This window comes from Rhinolophus sinicus, chromosome 5 (assembly GCF_057876585.1).
Source record: "Rhinolophus sinicus isolate RSI-liver-muscle chromosome 5, RSI-T2T, whole genome shotgun sequence".
NCBI classification, from domain to species: Eukaryota; Metazoa; Chordata; class Mammalia; order Chiroptera; family Rhinolophidae; genus Rhinolophus; species Rhinolophus sinicus.
The window spans coordinates 17,473,902-17,500,201 of record NC_142505.1 but is presented as its reverse complement, the minus strand read 5'-3'; the positions used below and the strand labels follow the sequence as shown (position 1 = coordinate 17,500,201).

Here is a 26,300-nt window from a genome sequence, read left to right as displayed (position 1 = left end):
CCCCACCCGTCGTCACCTGGTTGTTTCCCTTGTTTTTCCTGGCACACGAACCTTTCGCATTGCCTTTCAGATGGCATGTATGGATTATTGGGCAGATGCCAGTGTGTGGGGGCCATGGACCAGTGACCCACGTGAGCTCACGTGATCCCTAGGCAGCAGCAATCCCTTGGGGGTGGGGCAGGGAGACCTCCTTGTGGTCTTCTGACAGTGAGAGGGATGTGGCGGGAGTTACGGGCTAGTCAGGGCTTGTTCCAGACGCACACACGGGGTCTCCATGGCGTCATCTGCCTGTTTCCCATCCAGCCCTCTCCCCAAATGCAAGTGGACATTGGTGTTTATCAGGCAGGACTGCAGACAGACTGGGAGCTTAATGCTTTTCAGACAGAGACCTTTGCTGTTCAGATTTATTTACTTACAGGTGAGAAGTAAGTGAGCATGGGAAGTTTTACAACAGGGTTAAGAGTCTCAGACTCGTTCCTGGGGGATAAAGTCACATCCTGGTAATTAAGACCCTTATTTCTGTTGAATCCCCGTCCCATCCCTTTGGGGTAGGAAGGGACACATGTAACTTGAGGGCATGGCAACGTTCTTATACATAGTCAGGTAGTACCGTGAGCCTGAACTGATTCTGAATCTTACCTGATCCAGGTAACCCGGTTTTAGGCAAACAAAAAAATCATAAGATGTTTGCCTTGTCTTGTAGGATAAGCTTGAAAGTCAAGAAATATTGCTTATCCTTGAGCAGAAATTGAATAGGAAACCGTTGTTATTTACATTCGAGAGTTTTTGAATAAGTGAATTGTTTTTAAGAATACAATCTTTTTTTGGAAATGGTAATAAAGAGCTCACCGTGTGCTTTATGGAAGGGGGTGGAAGGAAGGTTTAGATTTTAATAAGTTTCCCAGAAGAAGCAGTCAGATTCTGATGCGTGGTGTTGAGGTAATCTTGCCGATGAGTCAGATTATCTGATACTCAATTCGTAAGATTGGAAGTTGGAGAGTGCATTTCTACAATGACTTATTGTGTTGCATTCTTATGCGTGCAGAGTATCTCTTGGTTGCTGTTAAATCTTGTTTGCCAGCACCCCACTAGTGCGTAGTTCTGTTTTATTTCTTTTCTGTTTCAAAGTATCTGTATCCCCGTGGATGAAGTGGTTTGTGATTTTCATTTTTATGCCGCTATAGTTAGGACCTTGTCAAATGCCTACCCTGCTGGCATCTGCGCTGGACAGTCATCTGGGGAGCTTAAAGAACTACTGATACCTGGCTCCTGCTCCCCTAGATTAGGGTATCTTCTGATTAACCCCTTTCTGTCCTTGGAGATCGAGAACACTCGGGTTCCTTGAAACATGATGAGAGAATTGCTGGTGCGCTTTGTGCTCTGCTGGCATCAGTTACTCCGGAGAGAAAAAGGAGTTAATTGTGATTTGCTAGAGGTTTAAGGAGAGATGTGTGGTTAAAATGATAAAATCTCAGGGAAGTGGAAATTTGAGCTTTTTATGGAGAAGAGAGAGAAGGGCAGACTATTTGGACGGCCACACCCAACTGTCTAAAGCCAATACGGTCAGTGTTGGCTGAGAGTCTGCTGTGTGATGAGTAGTGAAAAGAACCTACGTAGGAGTGAAATTCAAGTATCCGTTGGTACTACTCTGCCTGATACTAATGTAAATGCTGGATCACGGGGCATTTGGGGAGGAGCCAGGTGACAGGTGAGTTCTTGGGGTGAGTTGGGGTGCTCAGTGTGTTAATCTGTCTGGCCAGACCCAGCCATGCCTGCTGGACACCAACTGCATAGATTGTGAATAGACTCCCTAGAAAGTCCTTGTGTAACCACGTGGGTGTGGGTGTGGGTGTGTCATGCCCTTTTCATGGCTCTTGGTGATAATTCTTTAAAACCTGCATTCAGCTAGTGATCTGAAGATCAGACTCCCGGTTCTGTCTGAAGCAAGTTCTTATCAGAGGCATCGACCATTCCTAGAAGTTATCTGGAGGCCCTCTATGAAAGTAGAGTGTCGGGGTTCATACCTGTTAAGAAGTCCGTGGGTGTTGGTAGAAAACAGCCCCTCTTTCCCTCTGAGCTAATTCTGTGATGCCAGCACACAGTTTTGGGTACAAGGAGGGGAAGCTGAGGTAAAAATTGAGGACAAGTTAGCTTTGCTCAAAAACCATTTGCCGAAAAGCCAGTTTGTTCCCACTTAAGCCACAGAAACAAGCTTTGTCCCCAAGGTCAGAAGACTAGTGTGACCCAGTGTTCATTGTGAACAAGTGTTTTGCACATGGGTTCCCTGTAGGGGTCAGGACAATCAGGTATGTGTCGAAGAAACTGAGTGAGGATGGGAGGGGTCTGCTCGTGTTCAGCAGATACTTACCTGAACCTCTGCTATGTCAGGGAAAGCACTGCTCTGAGCTCTTCAGGTGGAGTCCCCAAGGCATTTCAAAAGTGTATCTGGAAGATACTGGGAAAAGCAGCCCATATATATGTATGTATGGCACAGGGTATGCTTTTGCTGATTTATATAAAGAGATCTTTAGATTTGTGTGGGAAGATGCAATTGTTTTCTCCTTGTTTGGTCACTAAGGGCCTGACAGAATGACACGACAGACACTGAAATTTTGAGATGTGCTCCACAGGGTAAAGAAGTGATGGTGAAATGCCATAAATAACACACTGATTTGGATGCACTGTGCTTTGGACACTTGATTTCTTCACGCAGTTGGTCAAAATGTGAAGTGAATGGCCCTAAATGGCCCAACCACATAATTTTTACACTTTCATTTAGTAGCGTTTATATTAAAGAGTGCAACAGACACAGCATGAGGAATGTTTTCTGTTCTTAATGTGAACATGGGAGAAGGAAGGAATACAGTCAATTGACATACCAGTTTTGAGAGAAAGGTTAGTTTTCTTGAGTATACATACAACCTTCCCCATCCCCCCTTTTACAGAAAAACACTTATCCTGCTTTAAACTAAAATACAGAATGATTCTGGTCACAGTAAGCAGATCTTCTGACTTCTTTACAGGGACTATTTAAGTAACAAGTTTGATTTGGAAGTCATTGGTCTAAGAATAAACATTTGCTCTTAATAGTGTTAACGTATGAAGCATGACATTCAGGAACTTTCAAAAGCTGCTTATTTGTATTGGCAAATTGGCAGATCCAAGACACAGTAGATATCCTAGAAATAGGCTTTAATTAATTAATTACTCTATCTACCTATCTGCCCCCTGCCCCCTGCATCTACTGCGAGGATAAAGACCATTCATCCTCGGGAATCAGACTGTGAACGTTCCAGAAAATGTGGACATCACTCTTAAGGGACACACAGTTATTGTGAAGGGTCCCAGAGAGAGGCACCCTGCGGTGGGACTTGAGTCACATCAGTGTAGAACTCGGACTCCTTGGAAAGCAGAAAGAAGAGGCTCTGGGTTGACAAATGGTGGGGAAATCAGAAGGAACTGGCTACTGTTTGCACAATCTGTAGTCACGCACAGAACGTGATGAAGGGTGTTACACGGGGCTTCCGTTACAAGAGGAAGTCTGTGTGTGCTCACTTCCCCATCAACGTTGTTATCAGGAGAATGGTTCTCTTGTTGAAATCCGAAATTTCTTGGGTGAAAAATACATCCACAGGGTTCGAATGAGGTCGGGTGTTGCTTATTTAATGTCTCAAACCCAGAAAGATGAGTTAATTCTTGAAGGAAATGATATTGAACTTGTATCAAATTCAGCTGCTTTGATTCATCAAGCCACAACAGTTCAAAACCAAGATGTCAGAAAAATTTGGGATGGTATCTATGTTTCTGAAAAAGGAACAGTTCAGCAGGCTGATGAATAAGATCTAAGTTGTCCAGCTACAGAAACACCAAGATGTCGAGTGATTCCTGATATTTTAAAGATGCAATAAAAGTCATGTATTGAAAAAAAGAAAAGAAAAAAAAAAGATCCCGAGCTTTAAATTCATTCCTCCTTTGGGAATCTTCTATAAGGCATCGCCCTGCATATTGAAAGTATTGTACCATTATGAATCACCAACAGTAGGAGTAAGGATTTTTTTTAGCTACTTACGTTTATAAAGAGTTTGTGATCACATTAAAAAACACACACAGTGTTAAGGTAAAATGAGCGAACTCTAAAATTGGTTCAAGAAAAATTATGCAAAACCAGAAAACAATGCACAGAAAAAATTGTGGGAGAAGTAGAAATGCACCAGACTGTTAATAGTACTGTTTCCTTTTATGGTGGGACTGAGGCAAAATTTTTTTCAGCTTTATTGAGGAAAATTGATAGACAATAAACTGCACATATTTAAAGTGTACAGCGTACATTTAACGTGTATTTCACCCATGAAATGTCACCACAGTCAACAATATGAACATGTCTGTCACCTCAAAGATTACTTGTATCGTTAGGGTAATCCCCTCCGTGCTCCCATGTTCCCAAGCAACCACTCATCTGCTTTCTGTTATAGAGTGATTTCGTTTTTGTTTTAATGAGTTAGGAAATGAATTTAACTATTACTAACAGGCCTTTACTCTGCTCCCAGAAAGTCCTGGTTTAAATAAATACTTGAGGTTTTAATCTTTCCTATTAAAAAAAGATAACAGGTGAGAGAATCCTTCAGCTCAACCCGGCCATTCCTAGGTATTAACATTTATCCCTATGTCCCAAAATGGCTGCTGGCTCTCAAGCCATCTCATCTGTGTTCTGGCCAATTGAAAACAAGCAGGCACGTCCCCGCCTTTTATAGAGATTTCCCAGAAGTCTTGCATAACACTTCTTATATGCATTGGCCAAAAACCCGGAGTCATGACCACATCAGTTGCAAGGGAGTTTTATCCAAGCTCAGTACAGCCTTAAATGTGATAGCGCTTCTGTTACTTTTCATTTGATGTTAATAGTCAGTAGTAGTAAGAAAATGTGAAATGCATGTCTTTCTGATTTCCTTTATTGAACGTGAATTGTCTACCCACTTTTTGAAAAAGTAAACTGGCATTCTTCATGTTAAAGCAAAAAGTGATAGGTTTTGTACCATTCAGCACAAAAATTAGGACAATTGACTTAATGACTAAGCATAATTATTTTAAAGTGTACAAATGAAATTGTAAATTAATCTAGAATTGCTGATCTACTTTGGGCCCGTCTTCTATTTTTCTTTGATCACCTTAATAGACTAACTTGCAGACACTTCTGCTCGCTATGATGGAAAGTTATCACAATGAATGCTGAGAATGCCTACTGTTACGTGAACTAATATAAATTATTCTAGAAAGTAGATCAAGGAAACTTTCTATTAAGATACGGAAATGGGAGAATAAAATTTAGTTACTTTGCCCAAGTTCCCAGATCTCATTAACCATAGGGCTGCCCCTTTCATCAGTAAGAATCAACAGACCTGGTTACTGAGCTTCTGCTCTATTCCAGGCACTGAAATAGGTATTTTATACATACGTACGAGTTCCTATATGGCCTGGGTGTCATTCTTTCCATTTTGCATAGGTAACACTTTGCTTGAAAGAGATTAACCTCAAGTTACCTGCCAGAGGGCACACTGGAAATGAATAGAGGAATTGTAGTTGGAATCCAAAACTGATAGACACTTGTCATTTGGGAGGCAGGTGTTCCCCGTTCTCTCTCTTGCGCCCCCCCCCACCCTTGTACATGTGCACACACAAACACCCCCACCCCAAATGGGAGGGAAAATCATGGTTGAAGAATTTGAATACACCATGACCTAATTAAAAAATTTCCCATGCTGTCTTAATAAGGACTCTTGGTTGCAATTGACTAAAAGGGAATGAATAGTCTCAGGTGACCAGGTGGAAGAATATGGATGGATCAGGCTTCAGGTATCCAGGGACGCAGACCTTGGTGCCGCCAACGCTCTCAATCGCTTAGCCCTGCCCTCTCACTATGGTAACCTCATTCTTGCTACTGGACCTGCGCTTGTCCATGCATTAGGGAGAGAAGAGCGGCCTTAAGTGGAGCTGTCTTCAGGCCTGCACTGTTCCAGCAAGCCATCCTCAGAGAAAGAGTGGGTTTCCTTTCCCGCCTCCACTCCCCTTTTGGGGTTGGGGGAGGAGAATGGGACCTCCCCCATAATGTAAATCCCAGGGAAGGGCCCTGGATTGGCCTTTCTTCATTCCTCCTCTGGGGCAGTGGCTGAAGGCACTATGATTGATGGAGAGCTCCCTTTGGACCAAATGATGAATGCGCATGAGTACGCCCCAAAGTAAAGGATCCTAGGCAGCCCAGGCAGGTAGGTTTAAGTCCCTATACATTTTACACCTTTAAGTGAATATCAGCGACATTTTACAGTATATCTGGACTTGGTACAACTTGCGGATTGGGTGTTTTAATTTCCATTTAATAGCTTTTCTTTACAGGGGTGGGACAGTTTCATGACCTTCATTCCCTTTCTTCAACCAGGGGCATTTGTCTTATTAGTTTGCCTTCCATCGTTGGAGATAATATACGCCCAGCAGAGGTGTTTTTGCCTTTCTCCAGTCACTTGTGGACCACACCTCACACCATTGATCCGTGCCAGAAGGCTTGAGATTTATATGGGTTCCTCTCTAATAAATAAGGAGCCCCTTTCTACATGTAGTTTGTGGATTAACCTCCATAGTGAGGTCATGTGTCTTGGACACCTCATTTTCCTTGAGTCTTGATGTCCTCGTCAACTTAACATTCAAGATTAGTTTTTGTGTAAGCTTCCGATGAATCGTTTCCGGATGGGAAGAGTATGTCTATAAAAGGCACATTTGCTGCGTTGACTGAGTTTTTCATCCAGTATTACAAGTATTTGGATGTACAGTTGGCTATGAGCCACAGTTCCCAGATTATGACTCTGAGAGACTCAGCAACTTGTCTATATTCAGCTTGAGAGTCTTAGTTCTAGAAAAAAACAACCATAAGCAAATCACTCAAGCATGGAAGTTGTCTATAGTGTAACCTCACCAGTGTGGTAAGGGCAACCGCTCATTTTTATTGCTTTTTAGAACTGTCCTTTCACTTTGGCTCTTCCTGAAAATACAACCTTTTGGTCACTTATGTAATTAGAAGATTTTATAAGATGCACGGATTCCCAGGGATTTCCATAATCGGGATCAGGGATATAGTTGCCACATAAGAGAGCCTTGATTTCTTAATTCCTGCATTTCTCTTTAATCACATTTTAGACGCCATTGAGTGTAAGATGCACACTTATGTTATATAGCGTGTTTCCCTGAAAAGACCTAGCCGGACAATCAACTCTAATACGTCTTTTGGAGCAAAAATTAATATAAGACCCAGTATTATATTGTGTTATGTATTATATTATAATATTTATTATATATAATGACCCAGTCTTATACTAAAATAAGACCAGGTCTTATGTTAATTTTTGCTCCAAAAGACGCATTAGAGCTGATTGTCCAGCTAGGTCTTATTTTTGGGGAGACACAGTACAACTAATAAGGGAAAAAACCCACTGACGGTTTTAAGCTAAATCATAGTTTCAAAGATGTTAAAGGTGATAGAAATTACAGTTAGAGTGAACTGCAGTACTTCTCATATCTGGTATAGTGGCTTATGAGTTTATGAGTGATATTTGCGTTCTCTTATCTTCTGGCTATCAGGATACTTGAAGCACCAGTCTTCCGGCCCCCACTCTTCTCCATAGCAGACATCACTAATCGCTTTCTGCACTCTTCCCTCGAAACACAGATAGGGCTTCAGACTCCTCAGTATTAAGTGGCTATCACTCAGCAGTCAGTTTGTATGCTCTGACTGATTTCACCTGCCCAGATTGAAACCCTCACATATGAAATGTTTGATTGGATCTATTAACATCTAGAAGATGATAACATTTCTTTTTTCAAGCCCCATCTTTGTTGGGTATTTTTCTTCTTAACTGCAAAGTGTGTTTTGGTTTCCAAAGTTTACCTAGCCCTTTTGCTCACTGTCATTTCCCCCACCCCAGCTGCCTCTTGTCTCCTTCAAAGGCCCTGCTGTAGATAATGGGAACTCGTTCAGCAGGTCCTGGTCTGCACATCTTGGAATGCAGTGCTTGACTGGATTGTGTACGATTTGGAGAGGAAAGAGCCATTTCGTCTGTGACATAGGGCTTTTATGCCTCTCGGCACTCGAAATGATACTATCCTTGCATGCTTGGGGATGACTGAGATTACATTACAATAAGAGCTTTGCACCCCTTCTATCTGCTTGAAAAAATGGGAGTTCAAAACCCAAGGGCTTGCAGGGACCTGGCAGGACATAAGGGAGCATGCCTGTCTAGGAGACAGTAGGGAGAGGTGAGCAGACACTCACATGTCAGCACCACCCCCAACCCCTATGCAAAGGGGGTGGCCATTGCTCTCTCCAGCCAGGAATCTGATATTACCATCTCTATGATTCTTATGGAAAATCAGTTTTAATAATAAGTCAGTAAATAATATGACATTGGTATCAATAGGAAGCAGTTAGCCACCTCTGCTGACCATTGAAGTGTTAAATATTCTGGACATAGGCTTGGTTGCCTTGGTCAAATATTGACTCGGACAGTGGCTCGGTGCTAATTAATAACCACCACATCTGGAAACAGGGTGTGTCTGTTATTAAGTGCTACACTCGCCTCTGACATACACCTACCCCCAACCCCTGCCTCGTGATGCCTGCCAAACTTCAGACCACCTCTCTGGAAGTGCGAAGAAGGGACTCGCATTTTCCTTTTAACTTCCTGTTCTTACCAGCTGCAGAAGTTGGTTCCAGTTTCCAGCTTTTGCCTCTCCCAGAACGAGCTGGGCATGGCCCCTCCTCCACACCTCTGGGTTCTTGTAAGCCCCACTTTCTTCTCTTTTCTTTGTTCTCCCAGCTCAGGGGGTGGTGGTTGCTTCCCACAGTTACTATCTACCTCTGATCTTCAATGTGCCCTTTGTTCTAACACTTCTCCAATTCCTGGTTAACCAAATTCCCCACTTGAAATCGTCTCTGTTGAAATGTCTAGTGTCTCTTCTTCTGAATGAGTCTTGACTGACAACCTGAGACACTCAAAATCTACCAACCCCATTATGATAACCTGCTTATATGCACAGTTGATCGGTCATTTGGATTTTTTTTAATATCTCATGGGTAATGTGGATATATCCGTCTGCTTCATTTTGTTGGCTACTGTATTAGTTTCCTAGGGCTGCTACAACAAATGACCACACACTGGATGACTTGAAACAACAGGAATTTGTTACCGCACAGTTCTCAAGTCCAAACTCGAGTGTCAGCAGGAGCATGCTCCTTTCGTAGGTTCTAGGGAAGACTCTTCCCTTGCCTTTTCCTGGCTTCTGGTGGCTGCTGTGACTTGGGCCTGCATCACTTCCGGCTTCTGCCTCTCTCTTCGCCTGGCCTTCCCTCGGTGTTTTTGTCTCTCTTTAGTGATTGTACGTGGTTACCAGTCATTGGATTTAGAACTCACCGTACTTCATTATGACCTCATCTCAAAGACCTCATTTCCATCTGAGGTCACATTCTGAGGTTTCAGATGCCCCTGAATTTTGGGGGGGACTATTTAACCCTGTACAGTTACCTAGCGCTTACGGATATGGCCATAGATACAAGCAAATTTAAAGTGTATAGATTGTCCCTGTTACAACCCAGTGGCTAAGTCCCACAGACTGTGTGCTCCTCCCCCACCTTGTTTGATATGCGGTGACACTTGGGACAGGATTGTAAAGGTGGAGCAGAAAGCTTCTATGAAGGTGCCCTTCACTTCCAGCCTCAGGAAGGAGGAAGTGGTGTCTGAGCAGGGTTTTGAGCTGTAGGGTGAATTTGGAAGAGAAGGAATTCCAGGCCGTGGGTAGGCTGTGAACCATCCATATCGACCCATGTGCCCGCCCTGGTCACCTCAGGAGCCTTAGGCCTCGCTGGAACCGGGATAGACAGCAGTGAAACAGTTAACCCCTGCAGAGGGTGGTTTAGGGGTGCGTGCAGTTCCCATGCCATGAACATGTCACCCAGGCTCAGAGGATTCAAGTTGGTAAATAGGGGCCCCAATTTTAAGTTTTTAAGTGACTAAACGAGTCACAACTATTTAAGCCGGAAGTGTATTCATAAACATACGGCTGGTCACCTATTGTTTGATTCCATTTATTGGAAAGAATCCAGACTAGACAGATTTGTAGAGACAGAGTAGTTAGATTATGGGTGCCGTGGGGGCAAGGAAGGTGAGATGGAGAATGACTGCTTAATGGGTACAGAAGTTTTGTGGGGTGACAAGTGTTGTGGAGCTGGTGGTGATGCGTGCACACTGAATGTGGTAAATATCACTAATGGTACATTTTATGTTACGTATTTTACCACAGTTTAAAAAGAGGCAGGAAGTTGTGTGTGTGTGTTTCATTACAATTTAAAAACTAAGGCAGGAAGTGTGAATAGGCCTAGATACACGATGCTGTTTGTGTAGAGCTAAGTGGGGTGAGGGGAAAGGATGGTTGCGCTTTTGTCGCAGGTGTTTCTCTGCGCCCTGTTAATAATGAGCTGTGCCAGCTGCTATGTGTGCTCAGTTCTTCCCATGTACTCGGCTGCGTTTCCCTCACATTCACCCGTACCAAGGTTGGAGGCACGTCCAAGGCCTTTCAACTAGTAGGAGGTGGAGCTAGGATTTGAACCTGGTTACACAACTCCTAGGGTGACCATCCAGCTTGGTTTGTCCATGACTGTCTCCGTTTTAGCCGTCTTCCATATTCTGGAAACCCCTCGTTCCAGGGCACATGGATGATTGGTCACCCATGACTAATTCCTAATTCAGGCTCCAAGCTCTTCGTGCTTCCTCAGGCCCCTCCTGATTTGGGACACTGCTCTAAAACTGTTGCACCATCAGCAGTCAGTTTGGAATCCCTGATTTAATACCTCAGTATCTCAAAGAAATCCTTGTGGCTTTTCAAGACATGTCATGTAATATTAATGAAAACACCAGGCCTTCTGTCTGGATTAATTTTTTATGAACAATAATACGTCTGATTAAACTGGCTGATTTACTAGGGCTGGTGGTACCGGGTAGGGTATGTGGTGGTGCGTAGATGGTCTCTGGCAAGCTGTCTCTGACCACAGGCAGGGTTTCCTAGGTGGATCTGACAGTATTCTCAGTATGCACTTTGGTGTTGGTTCTGGCTGGAAATGACCTGACAAGCACATGGTGGATACCTGCTGGCCTTCAGTGCAGCCTGTTATGTACACCCTCACGTGAAGGACGTGCCAGGCCTGCGGAGTTTCCCCCTGGCAGGGAGTAAGGCCAGAAAGACTGGGAATTTGCTCGTGTGCCCAGGGTAGTACATTTCACATTTGATCCTCGTTCGCAGTTTTCGGCTGTGACCCAGCTACACTGGTTTCACTGTGTCAGAGTATCTCTTAATAGTCCTGACATTCACTGTGTAGGTGCCATTTCTCATACAAAGAAAATCCAGCGTTTGCCAGCAGCTCCTTCAGTTACATGTCAAACAGATGCCATTCTCTCCCGAAGTGTCTGTTTTCTTTCCAAGGATGCGGATCCAAGCGGTCTGGGGGCCCTGGGTGTGTGCTAGCTTTGTAGATCTGAGAAAAGCAGGCTTAAATGTTTCGTCCGAGGAGTGAAGGTCTTTCTTATGCTATGAGATTCTTTTTTTGATTTTCCAGCTGAGCATCGAACAGGCCCAGACTGTGGCAGAGCAGGTGGAGATGAAGGCCAAGGTGGTACAGTCGGAGGTCAAAGCCGTGACGGCAAGGCATAAGAAGGCCCTGGAGGAGCGGGAGTGCGAGCTGTTGTGGAAGGTAATGGGGGGAGCATGCCCACCCCCATTTCTGGGCCTCCTCGGCTGGCCAGCGTTTCTTCCGCCGTGAACCACATGTCAGATCCTGGACCCCGGCTCTATATTTAGAACACTTGGTGGTTTTCCAGAATTTGTTGGCAGAAAAATTCAAGGGTCCCTGGAATCTTGTGGGTGCTGTCCGGGCAGTAAAACAACAAGAAGCCTTTTCAGAAGGAGCCGGGTACCAAGACTGGAAGGAGTCCCAAGTTTTATATTGCACACGCTCAAAAGGAGGCAGAAAGGAGGGAGTACAATTGAAACCGTTGTTATGAAAGCCGACTGGTGGGAAACATCCTTATTTTTGGTGTCCTGGCTGGTTGCACTTCCTGACCCCTTGTGGAAAGCGAGTTTTCCACTTGTGAGGGCAGTGAGCCTGTGCCCTGTCTTCCTGTTGGAGCAGGAAAGAGTGCTGAGCATACTGGTGGGCTGTTTAGATAAAAATCAGCTGGAAAGATGACTCTCCCCACCCAAGTCACCGTCCCAGCATTTTCTTCTCTGATCTTCTGTCCTCTCAGGAAAGAGGGGAATATGCCTGTGAGCGGACCAGTGCCACTCACCAGTTCCCATTACAGTTACATTCTCTGCACATACGAGTAAGGCCACATACATAGCTGATGAAAAAGGGTGCACTGAGGTGTGTATATGCTTGTTTTGATCATCCAGACAGTGTAATGGCAGAGGTGGCATCTCAATTTCTGAAAGTGGCCCTCGCTTAATCATTAGGTCCTAAAATTCTGGAAGGATACGTTGGCTTTTGTATTGCATTTTCCATTTTGTTAGTTCATACCTGCTTGCTTTTTACCTCTTCTGACCTCTCAAGAAATGGTTCAATCGCTTTTTGAAAAGAAGAGTTCTTGGGTGGAAAAGTCCAAGATTGAATTCAGCATATATTTTATTTAGGCACCTCGGTGGGCCTGACACAGTTTTCAGACACTCAGATGTCCCCATGGTCTGTCAGTCTCATGCCACCCACGAATGTTAATTATAACCGAAAGGGGCCCACTTCTTGCAACCTGAGAGCTCTGTGGTGAACTCTGCCACAGACTTGCTCTTCTGGATTTGCTGATGAAAAGGCCTTTGTGTGTTTCTGCAGATCTCACCTTCGTTATCCTCCCTCCTATGAGGCTGGCTCGCTGCCTCTCTCTAAAGGCAGTTCTTTTTCAGAAGGGATGGCAAGCGAGGTTTTGCTCTAGGGAAAGCAAATTTGGAAGAAGAGTCATTGTCTTCTTTTGTATGTAATAAACTTCGTTTCTACTGGTCTAAAAACTCTTTCTCGGAGTCCTCCAAAATACACTTGCTCATTCTGGACACAACTCGCTTCCATTTTCTCTCTCTACGTTTTGCTACGGTACCTTGCCCCCAGTCCTGTGGAAATCCCTTCTCTCTTACCATTTACTAATTTTTTTGCTCCCACCCAGCAAAGACCTAACCTGTCTCTGCCTGGGTACCTCTTTGTTGTGTAATATTTTGAGTTACTGAACATTGAGATCCTTGAGTGCCTGGTGACCCAGTTTTCTATATCAAGACACACCCTTCATTCTTGTGGCTTATCCATTTCCAGTGGACTGGGCTTCCTTGTGGGGTCGGCGGCAACCACTTAGCTGAAGGATCAGAACCAAAGCCCCAGAGGTTTGGTCTAGTGCAACACTAAAGGACAAAGCCTCTCTTTGATCTGGCCCCACATGGGCCTCTTTGCTCATACATGTCCTGCCTCCAGAGTGGACAGATGAAAAAGCGTGAATGGGTCAGAAATCACATCATTACTCCCCAAGGGAAAATCCGATTAAAATCCAGGCCTCCCAGCATTGGACCCTTATTCTGAAATAGGCTTTCTGTAGCTTTCAGATCAGTAGAGAACTCAGAATTCACAGTCCTCTGCAAAACAGCATAAACTAGCTGGGTGACCTGTGTACTCCCTTCACAGGAGGAAATCACTTAAAATTAGAGGGCTTTTGGTTGTTGAATGCAGAAGAATGGAGAGATGCCTGTGTTTCCACCGGTCAAACAAAATCCCACGTTCCCAAATTGGTAGGTTTGAGAACCTCAGAAGGAGGAGTTATTTTGGCAGGTCAGAATTCACATTTACATATTAAAGCGTTTTAGATTTAGAGGACTCCCTTTGGAAGTAGTACAGATCAACAGTTGCCAGAACCGTGGTGTCCAAAATTGGGGTGCGGGACCTTTCAGGCTCTTGTTGGAGGTTTATAAAACCTGTTCTTAGATACAGAGGTGAGGAGAGGAGATGGGTTGGGGTGGGGTTGCAATCTTGAATTAGATCCTCTCCAAATCCCTTTATTCTTTCTACACAGTCTTTCTCTTACTTGGGTGGGGTTGCAGGGGAGAGGAGATAGCGTCAAAGAGATTTCAGGCTCACTGTAGTTGCATTGAAAATTCAGTCTTTTGGGAGTCAAGACAGGCCTTGTTCTGTAGCCCATGGGGCACTCCTGCCAGTTCTCCCTCTAGTCTCCTTTCTGCCACTTTTTCCCACCTTCACAGCCGCCTCTGTTGCCTAAGCTACCATCACCGGTGATTGCTGGTCTCTACTTCCCCACTTGTGTTCTCCAGTGCACGTTCCACACAGCACATACAAGAACATACATTTATTCACCGCACCCCTTACTTAGAACTCTACAGTTGTTTGTTTGTTTATTTGTGTTTCAATTCCAGGCAAGTGCCCACCTCAGGGCCTTTGTGCTTGCTGTTTCCTCTGCTTGGATCACTCTTTTAGCCCTTAGCTTGTCTCGACTTTCAAGTAACTCATAAAAGAAACTGTCTTTGACGACCCTCTATCTAAATCAGCCTTCCCTGGTCACTATCTTGTATATTGTATTTCTACTCTCTAACACGTAGCACCATCTGAAATTATCTTACCTTGTTTCTTTGTTTGCTGTTTAATGTCTGTCATTTTAAAGTACAAGCTCTGTGAGGGCGAGGGACCCTATTTTCTGTTGGTCAAGGTGTGTCTCCCTCCAGTGCCTGGCACAGAGTAGGTGCTCAATAAGCATTTGTTGGGTGGCTGTTTTTGACTTTCATTTTTATTTAATTTCTAACTTAGAGAAAAGCTTCAGATATCAATAATGAAAGTACTCCATGCGTCCTTTTCCAGATTCCAATTATTTACATTTGGCCCCCTTGTCATCATTTTTCTATATGTATATTGTATGTATGTGATTTGAGAGCAAGTTGGAGTGTTGGAGACATGATGTCTTTCTCCCTAAATACTTCAGTGTTTATATCCTCTGAGCAAGGACATTCTCTTAGATAATCACAAGTTAATAAAAAATCAGGAAGTTTAATCTCAATACTAGTTTCTAATCTTTAGTCGGTAGTCAAATTTCACTAATAGTGTTTTAATATTTTAATAGCAATACCCACCCATGCCGCCCCCCCCCCCCCCCCCCCCCCCAGTCCAGGGTTACTGATTGCATTTAGTTGTCATGTCTCTTCAGTCATCTCCTGTGTCCGGCACAATTCCTTTGTCTTTGGATTCTGCCACGTTTGAAGAGTGCAGACCAGTTTTTGTCTGATCCCTCAGCGTGGGTTTGTCTGAGGCTTCCTCGTGACAAGCCATCAGGTTATATATGGTTTTCTGTGCGTGGTTCTAAGCCTCTGTGCGCTCTCTCCCTTTTCTCACCTTTCCCTCCAGGTAGAGAAGATCCGCCAGGTGAAAGCCAAGTCTCTGTACCTGCAGGTGGAGAAGCTGCGGCAGAACCTCAACAAGCTGGAGAGCACCATCAGTGCCGTCCAGCAGGTCCTGGAGGAGGGGAGGGCACTAGACATCCTGCTGGCCCGAGACCGCATGCTGGCCCAGGTGCAGGAGCTGAAGACCGTCCGCAGCCTCCTGCAGCCCCAAGAAGACGACCGGGTCATGTTCACACCCCCCGACCAGGCCCTGTACCTCGCCATCAAGTCCTTCGGCTTCGTCAGCAGTGGGGCCTTCGCGCCCCTCACCAAGGCCACAGGCGATGGCCTCAAGCGGGCCCTGCAGGGGAAGGTGGCCTCCTTCACTGTCATTGGCTACGACCACGACGGGGAGCCTCGCCTCTCGGGAGGCGACCTGATGTCTGCCGTGGTCCTGGGCCCTGACGGCAACCTGTTTGGGGCAGAGGTGAGTGATCAGCAGAACGGGACTTACGTGGTGAGCTACCGGCCGCAGCTGGAGGGAGAGCACCTGGTGTCCGTCACCATGTGCAACCAGCACATTGAGAACAGTCCCTTCAAGGTGATGGTCAAGTCCGGCCGCAGCTATGTGGGCATTGGGCTCCCTGGCCTGAGCTTCGGCAGCGAGGGTGACGGCGACGGCAAACTCTGCCGCCCTTGGGGCGTGAGTGTGGACAAGGAGGGCTTCATCGTCGTCGCCGACCGCAGCAACAACCGCATCCAGGTGTTCAAGCCCTGTGGCACCTTCCACCACAAGTTCGGCACCCTGGGCTCCCGGCCCGGGCAGTTTGACCGGCCGGCCGGGGTGGCCTGTGACACCTCCCGAAGGATCGTGGTAGCTGACAAGGACAATCATCGCATCCAGATCTTCACCTTTGACGGCCAGTTCCTCCTCAAGTTTGGCGAGAAAGGAACCAAGAATGGGCAGTTCAACTACCCGTGGGATGTGGCGGTGAATTCTGAGGGCAAGATCCTGGTCTCGGACACTCGGAACCACCGGATCCAGCTGTTCGGGCCCGATGGAGTCTTCCTGAATAAGTACGGCTTCGAGGGGGCTCTCTGGAAGCACTTTGACTCCCCTCGGGGTGTGGCCTTCAACCACGAGGGTCACTTGGTGGTCACCGACTTCAACAACCACCGACTCCTCGTCATCCACCCCGATTGCCAGTCGGCGCGCTTCCTGGGCTCAGAGGGCACCGGCAATGGGCAGTTCCTGCGCCCACAGGGTGTGGCCGTGGACCAGGAGGGGCGCATCATCGTGGCGGATTCCAGGAACCACCGGGTACAGATGTTCGAGGCCAACGGCAGCTTCCTGTGCAAGTTCGGCGCTCAGGGCAGTGGCTTTGGGCAGATGGACCGCCCTTCCGGCATCGCTGTGACCCCCGACGGGATGATCGTCGTGGTGGACTTTGGCAACAATCGAATCCTCATCTTCTAATCACGTTTTCTAGGCTTCTGTGTTTGGGGTGTGCATGTGTACCTCTCTCTGTCTTCTCTCTGTCTCTCTCCCCTTTTGAATTTCAAAGAAGAAACAGTCTCAGGGAAATTTCTTTTTTTTTTCTTTTGTTTAAAGAGAACAAGAAAAGTACAACATTGCTTACGTCCTACCTCATCTTTATTTTTTTACAGATGAATGTACTTATCTTTTCTGCAGGGATTGAGCCTGTGAAGTGATAATTTCTATCTACCTCATAAATCTTTACATTTCCTTCTCCAGCAGGCCCTCTGCCCGCCTCCCACCCTCACTCAGTAGAGTTCACGGTTCCCTCTTCCCCTCTGCGGGGCGTGATATGCACAAGCGTCTGCCTCCGACTGGGGGCACTGGATGTGTGTGGTGGGCTGTATTCTGTAGATTGAGCCAAGGAAACACGGAAAACTACTAAGTAAAAAAGCAAAAAAGTGTAAAATGTGGAAAAATAGGATTTAAAATGCTTAATTATAGAGTATTTGTGTTCTTGAGAATACTGTGTTTATGGGGTTAGATTGTGTTGTGTGTTCTTGATCTTTTTGGAAAAATCTTTTTTTTTTTTTTTTTTTTTTAAATGCTGCAACAGAGAACTTTCCTATGTTCTCCTTTTATACCTCAGTGTGTTTATCATCCTGTTCAGCATCTTTCCTTACTCCTAGAAGATGTGGCTGTGGCTTGCTAGCCAAGAAAAGCAGACTATTCACATTTTAGGGTATGTAATCTTTGTTTCTTTGGAGGTAGGGTGCGTGTGTGGGAAGCCCTTTTAACACCAGGTTAGTAAAGCTGCAAGTGATACACCACCTCCCAAAGAACCTTTTCTTTGCATACTTTATTTAGTTTCTAAAAATAATAGATGTAGTTCAGGATTTTTGATAAAAAGTATTCTCAAAAGTTAAGTATTCTTAGTTTGCTGTTGGTTATAAAGAGTTACACGGAAAGAAGAAGAAAGGGAACCTCATTCTCAAAAAGAGGGTTTTTGGACATGGCCTGGTGTGTGGACATGAGTGTGGGTGGACGTGCGGGTGCTGAGGTGGTCAGAGAGCGTGACCAAGAAGCAAGTCACCCCCATACTCTTCTGGACTCTGCAGGAGGATGGGGGTCGATCCCCGACCCTAGATTGAATGTTCTTCTGTTAATGCTAGGCGTTTCTTTTCCTAAGAAGAGTAGGCAAAGGAATGAACTTTTATTTTAAAAGCACAATTTTTTTTCCTGCTTTGGAAGTTCAGGGAAATAGAATATTTGCAATTCAAACCAATAGGAACTGCCCATCCGCACACCCTCGCTTGGGTCTCTTCTACAGAGTGTTTCTGCTCCCACCGAGCCATACTGTAGGGTCGCATGGTTACCGTGAAACCCCCACCCCCCTCTGCTCCCTGAAGGCCTTTGAATGTAAAGGATTTGTAAACTAAATTGCCCCCACTCGAAATGTAGGATGTAATATCTTTTGTTAAACCTGTATCTCGGTACCAAAGAATGAAAATTTAAGCCAGGCTCCCACTGCAGACACTGGGGGATGGCGTCTGTCACTTTACAGGGTTGGTTTATAAGCTGGACTTGGATACAAAACCTTGTGCTTCTGGGCATTATCTGTCTCTCAAGTGGAAATTAGGTGGAGCTTATAACCTGCTTATTGGAAGAACCCTTATGGGTCCCTGCCCCAATACTGGAATAAGAACCAAATTTGAGCATTGCCCACCTCAGGCGAAAGACGGGCTCTCAGCTAGCAGTGCTTACACGGAGATCTCTTGTTTAAACGGAAAGACTAACAGATCACTGTCTGCTCCTATATTTAAGAGAAATTCCTTTTGCGATGTGGATCTAGTTTTCAAGGAACAGAAATAAACTAACAGATGAAGCGATTTGTTCTTGTCATCCTCAAAGAAAAGGAGATGGCAGGGGCAATATGTATAGCAAGTCAATCAAAGGGCTTTTTCCATCCAGCTGTTGCGGACATTTAAATTACCACTTCAGGGTACCCTGGGTCTCTTCCCATGGCTTTAGTTTGAGGGTTTCTGAATGACCAAAATGGGAGAAAACTCATTTCTTAACGAACTGCATGCAGTAAAGTATCCAAAAATTGAAAAGTAACTTCAACCTCCTGCCTCCCGGCTGCTGTGTTACGGAGTGGGGGAGGTAGCCGGAAATCTCATTTTGTAAAAGCGCCTTTTCTTTTATTGAAGAACTTAATAGTGAATTCTTCCTCAATTCCTATTCAATTGCCTTTTATTTTGCCCCTAAGTTCCAAGTTCTTTGGTAAAGAGCTCGTGTCATTAAGCATTTTTATTGTTTTTTATTGTGGAATAACTTGGTGCTGCTCTTCCTTCCCTCAACCCCCCCCCCCCCCCGCCCCCAACTACCCAACAAATCACCCTTTAAACACCAAAGACAACTGGTTTTAAGTGCTTAAAAAAAATAGTTTTATTGAGGAAATGGACCTTGAAAGTTCTTTAAAATGTTCCCAGAAACCGAGGTCATGATTACGGCTGGGTTATTTCAGGTAGTCACTACCTCTGATTATCCCATCTTCGTTTTCATCCTCATCTTCACCTCCTTGTTCCTTCCCAGTTTCCCCACATGCGGGGAAATCTTGGGACCTGAGTGGGGAATTTTATTCGTGAATAACAGTAACTAAAATTGCTTATTTAACATTTTTTTTCTGTGGAAAGCCAGGGTTTCCTCGCGTGGCTGAAATCACCAGGTCTTAACAATGAATAGACTAACCAATCTGCAGGCTTAAAGCAGGGGTTCCCTGGCATGAGTGTGTAGGTGGGCGGTACCACCTCTGTCTACCTACGATGGGGGTACATCTCCTTACCTTTCTGCACCCAAAATTGTGCATCACTGCCATTTGCGAAACATGTTCACACTTGGGAAGATTGTGTTTCAAAAACATTGGCCATCAGTGGCTGTCCATAATTGACTCCTAACCCACAGGGATTGGTGCGAAGCACTTTGGAGTGTGTAATGTGGAACGCTCCAAATCAAAGAAAGATGAGAAAAGCCAACCTTTAGAACTCCCTAGTGTGAATGAGGCTGTTCCAAATAGGTGTATTTAAACGCGTATCTCCGGCCCATTATGAGGGGGGGATAGGGTCAGAGGGAAGTCTTTAACCTGGTGAGAGGATAAATAAGGTCCTGGGTGCTGGAAGGCAGGAGGATAAAATGTCTCTGTAGAGTAAATGTGATAGTTAGTAATCCCCATGTATGTCTGATATGGTCAGGTGGTGGGGTGGGGTGTGGGGCAAAACGTCAGTTTACGTTTGGAGATGCCAATTAGCGTTGAATCTATAGGTTTGGGTATTGAGATGGCTAAGGGAAGTCTAACAGCACAGATAAAAACCACTTTCGGTTGACACCGACTTAACTTTTCAAAGGTGTTAATTTTTTATTTTTATTTTTTGTTTTTTTGTGAAACATTCCTTTGTAAATTTGGTCTCAAGAAGCAATGCTCTCTCAAAACCTGTGCTTACTGTGGCTGGCAGGTGGCATGCAAGGTGGCTGGAGCCCAGGCGGGCCAGCCAGTAACCCCAGGTGCACTAACTCTTTGATTGATGGCTGATGCCCTTTTAAGTCTAACTTATTTGGGGAAACACATACAAGGGTACCATAAACAGAATCTAAATTACGTGTTGGGCCAAAAAAGTTGCCAGATTTAAGGCACTTTGTGATGGAACTGTAAGGGAATAACTTGAGATTGGCTCAGTCTGTTGTATTCTAGTTAAGCCAAAGCTTACGAATTTGAGGAGGGAAGTCTTTTTAGGCTTGAAGCAGCAGAATACTGTTTGTATATGTGTTGTCTTCCTCGGGGAGATTCTAAGATTGCTGTGTTCTGGTAGATAGTGAAAGAAATGCCAAAGTTATAAGGCTTGTTTTTCTGTTTAAAAAAAAAAAAAATGTCCCATGGTGCCAAAAAGTATTTAGGGTATTTATTAACAACATCACTCTTGCGATTCCAACAGTCTGGGGCTGTATAAAAGTCACTCTTCTGCTTGCGTGTGGTGGTCTAGAGCTGTGACCTCCCAAGGCTGTTTAGCTTTCTCTGGCGGCCTGCAGGCCAGGGGCGCAGGACACACACCACTCCACTCCACAGCACACCATTTGTTTTTGTTGAGTTTCTACCTCACTTGTGGCGAAAGTCATCTACCTCAGGTTAGCATCTGACGGGTCTCTGAAAAGAATAGTATTAATCCACTGGGGAAGTGGGTGGGAGTGGGACGCTACCTCTAGAAGAAAATGTTTTCCTAAATAGAGAACTGATTTCTCCCAGGAGAAACGTTGGATTGACCTTGAAAAAACTTTGAAACCAAATATTCCTATACTCAGGCAAATGTAGACAGAAATCCAAGTATGTCTTACCAATCCGGCTTTCCCCCCACTAGGAATTATGCACACTGTTACCATGTTTGTTCAGTATTATGAAACTACTGGTTCATCTGAGCTGTTTGAGGACTTAACTGCAAATAAAGACCTTTAGGTCTTTCTCTTCAAGAGAAAAATATTTTATCTGTATTTTGAATGTCTGCAAGTATATCCCTTTTAGGAGCAGTTCGAAGGGTCTAGTTGTTGGAAACATCAACTATTTGAAAGGAATGAGAATCTTGGAGACTTGGTGATTGTATTTGTAGCTTTTCTGGACCCAGCAGGATGTTTTATCACCATGATATTGCAACAATCACTGTTTTACTGAGCAATGACTGGTAAAGTGTGTTGCTTTTTGTGTTTATTTTTTTGCCTACCAAAGTTAACATGTTAACAGGGCTGTTGTTTTTCCTCTGCTTGTTGATTAAATACTTGATAAAGTTGAGAAGCACATTACCAAGATAATACTGTATTGCCTCTCCACCTCTCTTTTTCCCCTAGTTAATTTTTTTGGTTAGAGGAGAGGGTCCTAAGACCACTGTAATTATAGTGAATTGGGTTTAACATGTCATGGTGAAGAAATACCTCAGTGATGTCTATTTTTAAACTGATCTTACGGGTTAACAAGCCAGCCTGGTGGGATGTTTTCCATCATCATTTAACCAGTAATGGTTCTAAAAGTTTTGTGTGTCCACATGGTCTTAGACCTCCTTTTAATGATTGTATTAACTTACAAGCTCAGGTAGTATTTTTCTTAAGGCTCTATCTCAGAGCACACTGACTGAATGTTAACGTGTGTAGCAAAGTGTTTACTTTCTTTAAATAACCAGCTCTGTAATAGTTCCTTGTTTCTAGCAGTCTGTGTAGTTTTCTTTCTTCAGACGAAGATTTTTCACGTTCTGGGGTTTTCTTGTTTTTAGGGTGGTAAGGTTTCTTTTTTTCTTCTTTTTCCCTAAAATCAATGCAGGTGAGAGGGTGGGTGGGTAAGGGATGTTGTTTTTAACTAGCATGTTAGGTATACTAGGGCGGGTGGGAGGGTTGTTAGTACTTTTTTTTTTTTTTTTTTTTAAATGAATCTTGTTTAATACTGTCCATTAGCTGTCATGCCCGGTCAGCAAAATGCTTTAATTTTTAAGTGTAGAACACATGACTCAGTTGAGTTTGGGGGTTTTTTTGTTGTTGATTTTTTTTCTTTTTTTGGGGGGGGTCATTGAGAAAGGTAAATGCGGAATTGGAGAAATTAACACGAACATGTTGCCTGATGTTAGAATCACTAAGGAAAACCTTTTATTATTTTAAGATTTTTGCAAGGCAGACATGAGGTAAGGAATATGCACCCTCAGAACAACTCCCTGGGCCTCAAAAACCATCTGCAAGCCCATCTGGGGTGCTGACTGCCTCTGGATGCTTTTTTTAAAATGGGCATTGCAGTGGTGGTGCGGAACCCATCAATTAAGTGGAGAATGGGGAAGCAAAGGTTTTCCCCCCAAACCCTTGAAAGTGCGTTTTTGTTTAGGAGTGGATTTTTTTTTTCTCCCCCTGTGGATTTTTACTTTTAAATCTTACATGGTATACTGCAGGCCGCAGGCATGACAGGCAATGAGCAGATGAAGAACCAATGGGAAAGTGTTCAAAAACTCTTGTGTGAGCTAACAGGCTTCTGAATGTATCGCTGTGGTCCACGGAGAAGGCTGCAGAAGGTAGCAAGGAGATGCTGTATCAGCTGCCGCAGCCTTAAAACAAAGTTGGTGTCTCTTTGGACTTTAAAATTGTTCCTATGCAGCTTATTTTATTTTTGTTTAATCAAATAAACGAGGGTTTTTCCATGGAAATACATGTCTGTGTGATCCTTTAATCCAGAACAAATGAGGGTATGGGCATTGTGCTTCATGAAACGGAGCTGAGGAAGATGGCCAGAGGGTTGCACCTGGCTGCTGGGCCAGGTTGGGTTCACAGTGTTTTCAAAACAGGTGGATTCCCAGCGTTTTAGTATATGTGCTGCCGATGTGCTGCCGAAGCGAGCACGATACTAGCGTTTTAAAACAGGAAATGGTAAAGAGTCTAAATGTTTTAAAACCCGGGCATAACAGAATTTTGGGGAATTTCGGATCTGGCAGCCCCAGGCCTCCTTTGTCCCAAGGAGCTGAGTAACAGATCCCTCTTCAGAGGGACAAGTACGGGATTTTCCAGTTGCCACAGTCCCCTCCCTGTCCAACCCCCCTTTTCCCACAGATGCTAGCACCCTAGTGGGCACTGGCCTCATATACGTACATATATATTTATTTTACATGTATATATACATTTTATATATAAAAATTCAAACATCTGTCTGGGGTTGAGGGGGACCAACCAGGGGTCTGAGGAACTCAAACAGCTCGTCAGGAAGGTACCACAGATGCCAGGTGGACAAAGAAGGCTTCTTTGGAGCACACTATGTTCAGACTTAGAGACTTCATTCTTCATTTGAACTAAATTTTCCCCAACTTGGCTCACTCGATTTCTGTGTCGAATCACACAGCCTCAGTTTGACCTTTGAAGGGAGGGTCTGGCAAGCGAGATGACCAGTACACTGGATTCCACTGTTTCCTTGCAAGTTTTCTCCTGTCCTGTTATGTCCCTTCCCTGCTGCAATACGAGTTTGCGGAGTGATGGGTCTTGCACTCTACAGCACAGGAACCACCTTTTTTTAAGTGCCAAGCATCAGTAGCTGGTACAAGGAACCTCTGCTCTTTCCTTCACTGGATCTCTTGTTGGCATTCCTAAAAAGAGAACGCAGATTATGTAGCTGCAAGAAAGTTCCACAAGAGGCATCCAAGTGACCCCCCCATCTCGCCCCACCACCACTTCATTTTCCTTAGACACATGGAAAGTTGTGTTTTCTCTACTTTTGACAAAAATTCTCAAGTGTGTAGTGCTGGACTGAAGCTTGCTTAAAAATGAGTTTTAGGTCTCCTAGGCAACAATGCCCATTAGTATTAAAATTTAACTGAGTATTACAATAAATCACTGTAAGCGTACAATCTGGTGAGATATTCAGACAATTACGCTTTTAGAGACTAGCACTTTTTAAAAATTTAGGTATAATTAATATAGACTAAATTTCACGTTTTGGTGTATATTTGTGAGTTTTGACAAACATGATCACAACCAACACCACAGTCAAGATAGAAAATAGTTCCATCACCCCAAAATTCTTCCAGTGTCTCTTGTCAATCCCTGCACCACCCTCAGCCCAGACTGTCTTTGTTCTCTTCCTGGGAATTTTCATTCTTTGGAATGTCACCTAAATAGAATCATTTGGTCCAGGACTAGCATTTTTGAATTAACGGTAGGTCCACAAGAGAAATAATAGTTTAGGCGATGGTGACCTTTTGTACTTACATTCTTTCAGGATGAGCCTAGCAAAGTATAAATTTCAAAAAGTAAAATAACTGAAGAGTTATTTTCTTTTGAGTGCGTACACATCAAAGATTTGCTCAACTCATTAATGAGGGAATGGCGAGTGTTAATTAAAAGCTGGTTCCGCAGAGGATAAGCAAGAATAGTGGACATGAATCAGTAGGGAAGGAGTGCAGGCATAAGATCGCAAAGTTAGAAGTACACGTTACATACACCTTTGCATAATTTCCTTTAGAAGACAAAACATTAAAACCAGTATCACCAGGAACCCTAAAAGGCAGGGAGGCCTCTTACCCTGTTTCCTCAAAAATAAGCCGTAGTCGGACAATCAGCTCGAATGCGTTGGAAACATGGTACTAAATTCATATATTACTTTCTTAAGTGTCTATCCTGGGTCCTGCACATTAGAGGGCTCTACTCTGGTCATCTAGCCATGCCCCACACCACTGGGCAAAGGAGCCTGGGGCCAAAACTGTCCCTTCTCGACTATGCTGTAGGCACCCAGGACCCAAAAACTCTCTGCTCAAATTACCTGAAGCCTGCTCTTAACTGCAGAGGCCCCTTCCCTGGATCTGCCTGCATAGAGCAAATGGAGGAGTGGCCAAGGGGTAGCTATTTGCAGGGGTGTGATAGGGAGCTACCATGTTTCCCCTAAAATAAGACCTAGCCGGACCATAAGCTCTAATGCGTCTTTTGGAGCAAAACTTAATTTAAGACTGGGTCTTAACATTAATTTTTGCTCCAAAAGACGCATTAGAGCAGATGGTCGGGCTAGGTCTTATTTTTGGGGAAACAGTAGGTTGTGGGCTGAAACATCCATATATTGTGAGAATATGGCCTGTTACATAATATACGAGGTCTGACAATTAAGTTCGCGAACTTGTCCTAGAAAAGTGCTACATCATTGTCTAATATTGCTATGGTCTCCTTCCAAGTACTCCTCTTTGGAAGCTGTCACCGATGCCAGTGCCTAGTCCACCCTTCAAAGCAATGTTGGAACTCTTTCTGGAGTGGCCATCAGAGCTGTCGTTGTATTACCCTTGATGTCCTGAATGCCATCAAAATGTCTTCCTTTCAATATTTCCTTTATCTTCGGGTAAAGAAAGAAGATATTGGGGGCCAGATCAGGTGAATAGAGAGGGTGTTCCAATACAGTTATTTGTTTATTGGCTAAAAACTCCCTCACAGACAGTGCCGTGTAAGCTGGTGCATTGTTGTGATGCAAGAGCCATGAATTGTTGATGAAAAGTTCAGGTCGTCTAACTTTTCACGCAGCCTTTTCAGCACTTCCAAATAGTAAACTTGGTTAACTGTGTCCAGTTGGTACAAATTCATAATGAATAATCTCTCTGATATCAAAAAAGGTTAGCAACATCGTCAAATTCTCAAACTTAATTGTCAGACCTCATGAGTGTGTGTGTGTGTGTGTGTGTGTGTGTGTGTGTGTGTGTGTGTAATCCATTTATCCATTGATAGACATTTGGATTGTTTCTACCTCTTAGCTGCTGTGAATAATGCTGCAGTGAACATGGGTGTGCAAATATCTCTTTGAGGTCCTGCTTTGAGTTCTTTGGTTATATACCCAGAAATAGGA

The 26,300-nt window shown here is 44.3% G+C and overlaps 1 protein-coding gene and 1 pseudogene across 1 annotated transcript in view; both read left to right on the top strand.

Moving 5' to 3' along the window:
- The window catches only part of TRIM71 (tripartite motif containing 71), a 66,712-nt gene extending 44,443 nt beyond the window's left edge, over positions 1 to 22,269 (top strand). The window contains exons 3-4 of the mRNA XM_074312712.2: positions 11,648 to 11,782; positions 15,467 to 22,269. Coding sequence (XP_074168813.2) covers positions 11,648 to 11,782; positions 15,467 to 16,918 — 1,587 coding nt within the window. The 3' untranslated portion in view covers positions 16,919 to 22,269. The remainder of the gene's footprint in view (positions 1 to 11,647; positions 11,783 to 15,466) is intronic.
- Positions 1,668 to 4,029, top strand: LOC148758223 (large ribosomal subunit protein uL6 pseudogene; annotated as a pseudogene).
- Positions 22,270 to 26,300: the final 4,031 nt, after the last annotated feature.